General features: G+C 38.2%; 1 protein-coding gene across 1 annotated transcript; it reads right to left on the bottom strand.

Moving 5' to 3' along the window:
• Nucleotides 1-1704: 1704 nt before the first annotated feature.
• Nucleotides 1705-10944, bottom strand: MACIR (macrophage immunometabolism regulator). Its single transcript, XM_041398129.1, has 2 exons — nt 10855-10944; nt 1705-2634 (listed from the first exon to the last, which is right to left on the bottom strand). Exon 2 carries the CDS (start codon nt 2611-2613, stop codon nt 1990-1992), a length of 624 nt encoding a protein of 207 aa, XP_041254063.1. The 5' UTR covers nt 2614-2634; nt 10855-10944; the 3' UTR covers nt 1705-1989.
• Between the last annotated feature and the right edge of the window lie 1222 nt (nt 10945-12166).

The raw sequence follows: 12166 nt of genomic DNA on the forward strand, positions 1-12166 counted from the left end.
ATACCAACACATTGTTATGTCTGAACTCAACTATATAGCCATCAACCAGTCTCTCAGTGTATACAATTACATACAATGATAGCACTGGACAATATCAAAAAGATGCACATAAGGTAAATGTGTGGTCCTTTTCCCAAAACAAAGGAACACAGCTAAGCATCTATTTCACAGAAATCTAGGACCCTAACTTTCAAGTTGTTTTTAAATGTTCCCTGGTCTAAAGTTGTGGTTTTTTAAATGTCCTCTTATTCTCCTACACAGCAAAAGAATTCACAACAGCTGTTTATAATAACCTTTTTATTTTTCAGCCAGAAATACAAATTAATTTGATATTTCGATAAATAGTAGTGTTTATTCCTTAAATAAAGCCCCCATCTCTTTGGCATCTGACCGTATTGTGTTTTTCAACTTAAAGACTAATAGGAAGACTTTTACTTTCAAGATCATTGTTCAAGACATTAAACACCAGTGTACGTAACTTCGAGAATACACATTGGATTTGGTTTGTTTGGTTTTTTTTGTTTTCTAATAAACCTAAAAAAGATAACCAAACTACAAAATGCTCACTAGCGGGCTGCCTTCATTTAAATTGTGGAGTGACAGCGCAAGAACTCTTCATTTCCCAGAGCACATGCACTAACTAGTGCTTTCTAGTAATTCTGAGTGATAAACAAACAAACAAAAATCTTGACTATCAGAAACAACTGATAAATAATTTATGTTTCAAAGCAATATGAAATTATTTTTAACTTCTGCAGAGGACATCAGGCAAAATCAAGTTATGCACTGCTTCAGTACAAGACTGCACCTGAAAAAATACAGTATGAAAACTATTTTTCATTTTTAAACTAAAATTAAAACTAATTAAATAAAATATTTTGAACACATCTAAGAATACAGCTGTCAAAACTGCATTTGATGTCATATTTGGATAAAAATTTATTAAGAAAAGTAAACCAGTGCACTATCCCGCTGCAAAATTCAAGATCATCTCTTCAACGCTGACAAGAAATATTTCACTTGCACTCTTGTCAAGAAAAAAATCTGCCCTCCAGAGCTCGTGTTCAGTGCTTCAAGTCAACAAAATTTCCAAAGCTATGCTGAAGTTGACAACATCTGCTACTACAGATGAAATTAAAATCACAAATTAAAATCAAAAACATGACAAACATACCAGTACAGACATTCCATTTTCTGTCTCTAGACAATTTAAAAACAAAATCTAACAAAAAACCCCCCAGAAACCCAAAAAAACAACCAAACAAAAAAAACCCACTTGACCTCCTGAAAGATTTGCTTTAATAACTTAAAGACTGATTCTGAACATGTTTTATAGAATAAAAAGGACAAAGCAATTACTTCCATGGAGAAACTAAAAAAATAATGTAATAAGATTCATGTAGCAAATGTTTCTTTTACAAACAAATCTCACCCACATCACCAGTACAAGCTCAGTCCCAATGTATGAACTGGATTGTTTAAATAGCAAGTAATTAATCCAGTCATGCTCACTTTCCTATCCATGCTGTAAGAAAAACGCATACATTTTACTACAGAAACAAAAAGTAAACCCAAAAAACCTCCTTGGGTACCTATCCAAGAGCAGTTTCTAATATCAAGCCAAAATTAGCAACAACCAAGCAGACATCATAAATTTTTCAGTGTTGAATTGCTGTAAACACTAGATGTGGCAGACAGAAAAAAAATACCAAAAATCAAAAGATTTTTATTTTGTTAAAATGTGTCCAAAGAAATATCCAGTAGTTGCAGTCAAATCTATATGAGAAGCTGCTTGATCAGGAAAGATTTCTCTCTCCAAGTATTTGTAGAACGTTGCATTGCCAAGATTGTATTCAAATAAATTACTTCCTGGTAACACTGAGCTGATAAAACCACCTACAATGTGGACAGTTATGTACACAGTATAACAGTGGATTTCTGCAGCAACAGACCAAGATCAGAAACCATTTATAAATTTGAGATGATACCTCATGTGCTATTCCTTGCAAACATACGATCCCCTCTAAGAGTAAGGTGTTGGAGCTGGTATTGTAGCACTTCTGTGTCAGCAGGTTCCTTAATGCTCATTTTGTCTAAATTGAGGTAGTCTAGGGATTTTGAATGAGCCCTTTTACCTTTCAAAATGCAGAGAGACAGGGGATCATGAAGTGCCTTGAAAGGTTCGTATGGTAAAGCTTTATTGTATTTATCCCCTGAGCTGGGCATCCGTCTCCTCCTCCTTCCATTTACTGCTGGGATCTCATATGGCTGGTAGAACCTACTTCTAGTTTTGTACAAACGCGAGGAACGTGAAAATCCTGAATCAAGATGTTTGGAGCCCAAGTTAGGACCAGATTCTCTTTTATTCTCTTCACTTCCAATACACTTATGGGCTAATTTTAGCAGCTCCTTTCCAGTTGTGAAGCCAACCAGGTAGTTAGAATCCATGTGAAGGATTTGATACCCTGCAACTGTCCGCCTCAATGGTGAGCAGGGGGTGCTGGAACAGCGTGGCTTTTCTGCTTCCATCCTGGCTGCAGAACTCACCTCTGCAAGAGGCACAGAGAGAGTGGAGAGGGCAGTTCTGGACTCTCCAGCCACATCAACTTCCATTTTTTACACAAAGCTTAGTTCCTAAAATAAAACAGAGCTTGATCAGAAAATGCAACACAAGGTGCTGAGAGGACCACAGGAAAGGAATTTTGTATCACTTCACCAAAAAAAAATCAGCATAACTATGTCATGTTTAAAGGCAACAAAGGAAGGAAAGTTAGTATCCAAGTGTTAAGCTGAAAAAAATACTGAAATTCATTCTATATAATCATAAACTACATTCAAAAGTTCAATAATCTTTCACAAATAAGGCTAACTTAAAACACACTTCCAGGAGCCTGCAAACTTTTGAAGTTACTACTTGCTGCCATTTTGAGGCTTAGAACATCACAGGCCAAATAGCAACGATGCAACAAAAAAGGAAGTACTTTGCTCCATCTTCTGCAATTAGACACCCCCCAAAATCCCACTAAGACAAATTTTCATTAATTTGTTTTAAATAAGAGAAGGTGTGTGCAATTAAATGTGTGCAATTATCACTTGGCAAAAGAAAATACTAGCCTTATGCAAAATATAAGATTACCTTGTTTCTGTGAAGGGACTGGGAAGGAGTAGTTCAAATAATGTTCTGTCAGAGAGTGGAAATCTGTTTCAATACATCTTGGGGGCTTGGAATATGTGGAAGGAGGTTTGTGAGGCACCTCTGATGAGGTGGTGCCCTGACCCAGCCTCGGAGTGTCTGTCACTCACGGCACAATGGAGGCAGCCCCCCAGTGTTGCCTAACCCAGCCCCCTAAATGGCCAAGCAACCAAAAAGACCCACATGGAAGGAAGGGTTTTTAAGAAGGCTGACCATGAGGCAATCATGTTGCTCTTTAACCTGCCTTCATCTTGGAGATTTACATCACTGGAACCCTGGAAGTGGTAGCTATGTCTGTTTTTCTACATCTTTCCTGTCTTTCTCCTTTTCTCCTTCTAACTTTCTTTTCACAGAAGATAATGTCAAATGGGTTTAAAGGATTTCTATGTTCAGTAGGCTATGTCTGTGCTGTGGTGTTTCATGTTGTACTAAATCATTTGACAAAGTTCCTTATCTTCTGTAATTCACTAGTAAACTTGGTGATTTTTTACCTTTTGAAGATATCTGGTTGGTATTTCTCCTTTGCACCAACCAAGACCAAAAGAATGCTGGTTTAACCCTGGATTTAAGTGGCTGGGGTCTGATGTTCCCATCTCTCCTTCCCTGCTTAGTCCCCAATCAACCTGCTGCTCCCTATGCTAATAAATTAGGACTAAACAAAATGCCCACAGTTCTGCTAAAGAGAATTTTATCTGCCATTAACAGACTTATATTATGGAGAGACTATTTTTAATGTTCCTTTAGTCTTTTATGGTCTCTTTTCATTCTCAGTTGTGGTATACTTAGGATTCTTTATTACCAGTTTTGCAGATGTACTTCATCCAGTGAGCTTTTAAGTACTCTGGGCTTGTACTAGATGGTCTGGGGTTGGACTAAATGATCTCCAGAAATCCCTTCCAACCCTAACAATTTTGTGAATCAATCAATACAGGTAAAAGAGTTAAGTAAAGAATTAAAATACTGAAGCAAATCAGACACCAAAATTTTTCAGTGCAGGAAGTCCACACAACTCAATAATGCTTCCCACTACATTTAACAGAATTCAATATATATCTATGCAGTCAATTACCAGTCTTAATTACCAATAGCAGAAGCAGTTGTTTACTACTTTAACACCTTATCAAGCAGTAAAACAGTAAATTTGATGAGGCTTCAGCTGCTGACACAAAGATATTAATGACACCTTCTGAAATTGAAATTATGTACCACCAGGAACCACGATTACTGGAGGCACAGCACACAGAAATTCTGCATTACAACTTACAGCTACCCTGTGATTTTAGGCAAGAAACCTAAGTATCTGTTTTTGCTCTTTATTCCCAAGTTTTACCCTGCAGTTTGGAAATCTCTCCTGGAACCTTTCAGAAAGGTGTTCTGTTAAAAGAAACTGAAACAATGCTAGAAAATGTATAAATAAAATGGACATACTGCAAGGTTGGAAATGAATTATATTACCTAGTCACATATAAACAGCAAAACCAACAAAACAAACAAATAAACAAAGTAGCCCAGAACAAACAAATCACTTGTCACAGCAGTATGTTCCCTAAAGAAGAGGAAGGACTAAGATATCTTAATGCACTTTTGGCATTCAAAATCTGAAAGTAACACAAAGGCTTCTCTTCTCAGAACACAACTTTTAAAATTAATTTATTTTGTTTGAAACATGGGCATGTGCTCTGGTAACCAAAAGCAATCAACTTGGAAAAGTAACCATGCAGAAAGGAAGGACTCAGCAGTTCATTGCACAATAAATTACCTTCACTGTAAACCAGTACAAAGGAATACCAGAGCAGAAAGTCTTCAAGATAGCAAGGTCCAGTCTAAGTATTTAAGGTTCTGAAACAGCAGAACTCCCATTCTGTGCTGCAGTGTGAAGAACAGTATCAAAATGAAGAAATCTGTCAAACATTTGAAAGCAACAGCAGCATCAGAAGCTGGTATCACAAATATCAAAACCTGAAGGGACTGAGCTAGGGACTGCTAGACAGTAACAGGAATGACTGGCCAGTTCCATAAGCAAAGGACCAAAACTCAGCATGTATGTTCAGCTCTTCTTTTCTTTTAATGCCAGTTATTCAAGCTGCCATAATGGCTTCAAAATTACTTGTATCCTTATCTGGGAAAAAAGCCAGAAAAGACATAAAGATATTATTTAAAAGACTCCTATAAAAAAAAAATAGAAAATAATTTGAGATTTCCAGAGAGAGTCTGTACCACTACCTATAACCAGGTATTTAAAACTTTTTGACAGTATCTTTAGGACATTTCTATGGTTATATAAAGCATTTGATAACATCTGTTATGTTCACTGCTGTTTACAAGTATAAGCTCATCAGTAAAGCCCAGCATCGGTTATAACACTGGAAAAAAGTACTTCAGTTTAAAAAGACCGCTTCTTCAGATCACTGCTGCTTTGTCTTCTTCCCTCTCAAACAGAGTGACAACAGAGTGATGCCAATTCAAGACAATTTGTAATTAAAGATTATTATTGAATCTAAGCAAGGAGACTAAGAACAAGATGGCATATCCTTTGCTGCTGGTCCACATATTAAAAACATATGCAAAGTAACTGAAAGTAGCAGTTACCAAGAGAATTAATTTGATCAATATCTACCAGAATGGCCTTCAGAATAGAATTCAATGTGATTTTACAAGACTTTATCAATTCTCTGTATATTTAAAGCAAGCTCTGTATATAAAGTAATCCAGATAAATCCTGAGAAAATTGTCTACAACACAGAGCAGAGAAATAATGAAGATAAATACTAGATTAACTATTAAAATCACTGTATGGCCTCAAAGAATACATTAATATTTTTGGGATAGCTCTTTCAGTATAAAACAATCAAAATTTCCACATTTTGCAAATACAAATATTTCTGGTTATTGAATTCCCCCCAAAGCTGTCAGATACCATTCATATCCTTCTCACAACATGGGACAAATGAAAAACAGACATGCATGACACACCAGGGCCTGATATCACAATATTCACTGTAAATCATTTATTGTTGAAATGACTTCTTGCCATGTGCTTCACTGCACTCAGAATCTTTTTTTTTTTTTCCCGATAAAATGTTTTTTCTTCTGTTACGTGTATTACTTACTGTCTTTCTGAGAAAGGAAATGTGACTTACAAAATACAAACTTTAAATACTTTAATACAAATTTTAAATACTCAGTATTTGAAAAAAAAAAAAAGATGAAGAGCTTTTTTCCTTGATACTCGTATGCTTTGTAGAAAGTCCACATTATTTTGGAACTACTGTAAGTTACTCCCTGTCACTCCCAACAAAATGACTGGTTCGCTTTAATTTGGCATTTCTATTGTTACTCAGCTAGAATATGAAGTGATTTTACAACATGTCTTTTTTTTTTCCTTTTAGATAAGCATTACATTTCTGTCCATTCAATAGATGTTTTCTTCTTCAGAACTGATTCTTCCTCCTAGATGCCAAGGCTGTTGGCAATACTTTTAGCTAAGAATCACTAAGATATGTCACACTGATACAATGACAGTAATTGCAAAAATAAAAAGCAGAATGGAGATGGCAGTGGTGATACCAACTGTAAGAGAGTCAAACATACTGAATACAGCTATCAAGCCAGTTTTGACACTTTCCCTTCTTTGTGCCACCATTATTTGATATATACAATGCACTTAAAAGACACAATGTTTATCTGTTAGACATCAGGAGTAAGTGTAATAGTCCAGCATGTGTGAAGCCAGGACACCATTAATTATTTCAATTGTCACCTAGTGAAGAGTAAAAGATATGGTCTACATCATTCCCCCTGCAGTCTGAAGGGAAAAAAATGTTTGCTGTTCCTTATAAGAAATTCCATACTCCTCTAAGCTAAAGAGAATGGGGGCAATATGAAATTGTTGCACCACATAAGATGACATTCAAATAGAATAACAACTAAGTGTAGCACAGATTTACTTCCTCAAAATTACATGCAAGAAAATGAAATTATGTGTAAGACATACACTATAATCCTACAGACCTTAAGAAAACATGAATTGATTATTGAATTAACAAAGCCAGTGCAGTAACTTCAGAATGTAATGTAAAACAACAGACTACAAAACAAGAAGTAAAGTGTGTGTATTGCCGGGGGTGAGGGGGGGGGAGGGGGGAAGGGAGGTGTGTTCTTGTCAACAGGTAAAAAATTAAGCCATTCAGCTACCCTGTATACCAAGCAACAAATGCCAAAAACTACCATTTACAAAGTGTTCTTTTTGAAAAGATGATTACATCAATTTCTACTAATATGTTCCTACTCCAAGTAGCAGGAACCAGTTTTTTAAATTCTTGTTATTAACAGTTTTAAACAGAAAACTATTATGATCCAGAAAACAACCTTTTAAAATTGAAGACCATCATAAGTGCACTACTGAGAAACTACAGCTAGCAACACAACTGACTACCTCAGACCAGATGAGCATGACAGAGCATACAATTTACAAGGACAAAATACACATCTAATTTAAAGAGTCTGACCAGACTAATGAATTTTGTATGAGCAGACTTAGCAAGCAGAAGTGAAATAAAATGGTGGGAAAGAAGGCCATTTAACATCTTTTTGCCAAGCAATAGTAGACAGAAGTGTCTAACAGACAATAACTTCTCTAAAATATTTAGAGCCTTCCACACGAACAATGAGACTCCCTGTTGTACTGAATCACAGACAAACACTTCACTTTGTCAGTAAAATGATGCTCCTGGCCAACACAAAGGTGGCTGTTTACTATGCTGACTCATCAAAAAATGAAACAATGAGATACATGCAAAGTAGCTGATGCATATTGTAACACAAATGATTTTTATTTTTTAGTGGATTAGTTAAATAGAATAATGTTTCCCTTATAATTTCATTTTTACTTCTCTGTATTTCTGATCTTCCATCTTTTCATCAACTAAGCTAAATTTTCGAAGTTCTTATTTTCAGGTTAGCCCACTTGGGAGGACACCAAACAACCTGAGCTGTCAACAAACAACTAAACTGCCTTTTAAAAAGAAAGAGACAGAAACAAACAAACAAAAGGAGAGTGCTTGAAGTATTCCAGTTTTCACCAAATAAATACTGATTTATTTTCTTTAAAAACCAGTGTTCTAATGGGACTATGGGTCTCCAGTGTTTTTGTGTTCCAGAAGAAATTCAGGTTGAGTAGTATTTTATACTTACAAGTTAGTGCAGCTCTGGTGATATTACTTTGAAATGATCAGCCTAAACCATGCAATATTCAGCCTTTGACTAGGAACAGCTATTCAAAGAAAGAAACTTCAAAAATAGACCTACTCATATTACGAAAAATTTATTCAATCAATGCAATTTAGTTTTTTCAGTTTTTTTAATGGCAGCGCTTTAAGTCACTTGTTCTTTATTTTACCTTGCTACAATCTGCAGCAGATATTTAGATATTTGGTGGAAAGGTTTTGTTGACTTGAGATGCTACCTAGAAACAGAGGCTAGACAGTGTTAAAGGACTAAAGTAGGTTAAAAGGCCTTTAAAAGGTAGTATTAAAAAGGCCTTCAAAGGATACAACTTGGGCAGTACAAAAACCCAGCTGTGGTTACACCCAAGATGAACAACTGGCCACAAGATTTCACACTTTTGTAAGTTTTGTGCCATTTACCTATTGGGGTTAATTGTCCAATTACAGCTTCAAGTTATGAAGTACCATCCTCCCAGACTGCTCTCCTCAATTTGCGGTTGTTAATACTTTTTGGGCCTGAAGCTGCAATGGTGTCCTTGGTTCTCTGGCTGGAAAAGGATTGTTTTGTCTAACTAAACTGTGAGGAGAACTTGCTAACACTTTATATGAACTTCAGTTATATAGTAATGCAGTACAGAATCTGGAAAATATGAAACTTAAAATTTAATGCATCAGTTTCATGTTCACTTATACCATCCACACTGATAAAGGTCACTTTCTCAAGCTCACTAGAGTAATGTACATAAAGGCTTTAAAGTTTTGTTGTTTGCCTGCTTCTCAAATGCTCCTTCCCTTACTTAAATGCTGCTTTAAAACAAGTGTAATGCAAGCATAGAGTAACAACTAATAAAAGCCCAACAGTACATGCAGTCACAGTAAATTTCCATTAAGCTTACAACTAGCGTGAACAGAAATCTTCCTCCCGGAACACTCAGTTCTGACTTACCTGACTTTGGATTATACATTGCTGGTGGCCAAGCCAGCAGCACAAGGCTGATCAAAAAAGAGGCAGCACAGAAAGCTACACTATAATGTCAGTACTCTTAGAAAAGAACTTAATTTCAGTGATTGCACTGCCACTCCCTCATTTCCCTCTGCTTCAAAGCCACTGTGATAACCATGCTCCTCTATCTTCATTATCACTCAAGGGGGAAAAGAGACAACTGAAGCAAGCACACCCCGTTAGCTGGAATATGGTTCAAAATATACAAAAAGCAGGAAGGTGGTCGGAGGAGCAGCTTTCTGACATCAATTCATTTCTGTGTGCAGGTGTGCAAGCACACATGTATGACATCCTGAACCACTCCAGAGAATACAGTAACAAAGACATATTCACAAGAAGCATTTGTTCATAATTTCTTATTTTCTTTGTAATAAAGAATATATTTATGCTAGGCAAAATATATATAGACCAGCATATAAGTAATGTACATAGAGAATTAAGATCTGAGATTGTTTTCCTACATTCTGCATACCACTGAAAACAGCACTGCAACTGCTCAAAGACACTCTTCCAGTAAATGTGCAGAGAGAGAACTGGAAAAACAAACCTGCTAACAAACCAAAGCAGCTTATCAAGTTTAATACTCTGAAGTAACACTTTAATACACCTTTGAGTGCACAAGAGCAATCAGTGAGCTTCACAGGCTCTACAGTAAATATCAAGACAGAACTCTTGAGTGTGTCTACTCTTCACAATGCAAAATTTATTACAAAGAAATACAAAAGTTACCCACAGAAGCCTGTGAAATAGTGCACCTTGTCATTGTCAGATTCAATAATAAGGTCATATTCAAGTTTATCACTCGCCTGAGTATGGGGCTGCCACTGCGCTTTAAACTGTGGCTGAAGAGACGGTTATGCATACTAAATGCATACATACACTAATACTAGATGTATCTGCAAACAAGTTAAGTTCTGGGCTTCTCCACCGCTTACACTGTCACCCATCGGGTGGCAGGAGAGGAGAGCGCACAGGAGCTGCCTCAGCGCAGGCTGCAGGCCCCGCATGGCAACTCCCCGGCTTCCCTGTACACATGGGAACCACCACCAAGCGTCTTGGTCTCCTAGGGCTGTCGGGCAGCTCCTGCCTTAGCTCCCCGCTTCCAACTCAGTCCGGCGGCAGTCGGGCCGCAGGGCGGGCTTCGGGGCCTGCAAGACCGCAGGGCCGCTGCCCGCACCCCGCAACCAGGCGCTGCCCGGGCACGGCCCACCCGGCCCCCAGTCCGCGGGCCCCTCCGTCGCCGGGAGCGCGCAGAGGAGCCGGCGCCCTCGGGTGGCGCGGTCCACACGGTACGGCTCCCTAGGCCTCCCCGCGGCGGCACCACCACCCACCCCCGAAAGGCTCCCGCCCTACGGCCCCTCCCTGGGCCCACCCAGCTCCGAGAGCAGGGCCGGAGCCGACGGAGCGCGGGCTCAGTGCTCGATTGCTCCTACCTATGGCTCTCCGCGGCGGGTCCCACGCGGCAGCAGCTGCCAGGGGCGGTGTGCGGGGAGCTACGGTTCCCTGGGCCCGCCGGGCTGAGGGTGGAGCGCGGATGCGGCTCCGTGCAGTGCATCCAGGCCGTTCCGAGCTCCGCCTCCCTCCCCGGCCTGAGCCTCGGTGTCTTCCAGCTGTGTTCAGCCTGGTTTAATAAGTGTTAGTTCCTCATGCTATTTTCTGTCCTATATAGCTGTAAGAATGTATCAAGCAACCATCTCTTGGTGACTTTCTTGTCACGGAATACCACCCACTTCTGTTGTATTTCCAAGCAGCCTGCAAAGTTTGAACTCCGACTAGATAACAAACGCTTAGTAACGGGTTTTGCCAACAACTAAATAGATCATTTCCCTATTGCATTTTGCTGCACAAGCAAAGATGCTATTACTGCAGCAAACCTTGCAAACAATTGCTTAACTTGGCTTTTGCAAGTAAAATAAAAGGGAAGTGGAAGAAAAAGTTTGATGTCATAGTCCTGTTTTTCCCCTTTAATAATAGTTACGAGCTCTACCACACAGCTAGGGATGGACTTAAGCTAGTTTTTGTTTCTGAAACTGAGTCTTTAAAGACTCATTCGGTTAGTGTTCAGGAACACATAATCACGGAATGATTATATGCAGGTGCTTTTATTGAAGAGCTCTGGGTGTCAGGAGTACAGACCCAAATCTGACTCCAACATGGGTTTGGGATGAACATGTTTTTATACCCTTATGATTATATAACTACATACTAATTATTACATTTATATTGTTCTATTGTATACTTTGATTTCATCCAAGCATGGATTTTTGTAATTTCCATCAAACTCTCCCAACATAGTTTTTCATTATTCTTGTTACAATTAAACAATAATTATATCCAATTACTAAACAATATTCACATCTAACAATCATATAATTTATCATAGTCATTAAATGATTATACAGGTGCAGTTTACATGATCCAGTAAAGCCTAACATTTCCCAGGGCCTACCAGGCCCGACCTTTCTTTCTGTTATGTTTGCCCAATTATCCAATCACAAATAAAAGGCCAAACAAAATTAAATATAACAATAATTTATAATATCCCATGATTTTAGAAACATTTTATCCTTATACTATCAATTCTTTATCACACAGATGAAGATTATTAATCTGATTGGGAAGGCATGGATGACCCCCATGAATGGCCCCCAAAGGCCATGTTCTGTTCTCCCTCTAGTTCCAATGGTCCTGCCAAGAAAGTTGCAGGTGCTCTGGTCTTGAATTGCACTGAAGGATGTTGGTATT

This window comes from Onychostruthus taczanowskii, unplaced genomic scaffold (genome assembly GCF_017590055.1).
Source record: "Onychostruthus taczanowskii isolate IOZ18803 unplaced genomic scaffold, ASM1759005v1 scaffold140, whole genome shotgun sequence".
NCBI lineage: Eukaryota > Metazoa > Chordata > Aves > Passeriformes > Passeridae > Onychostruthus > Onychostruthus taczanowskii.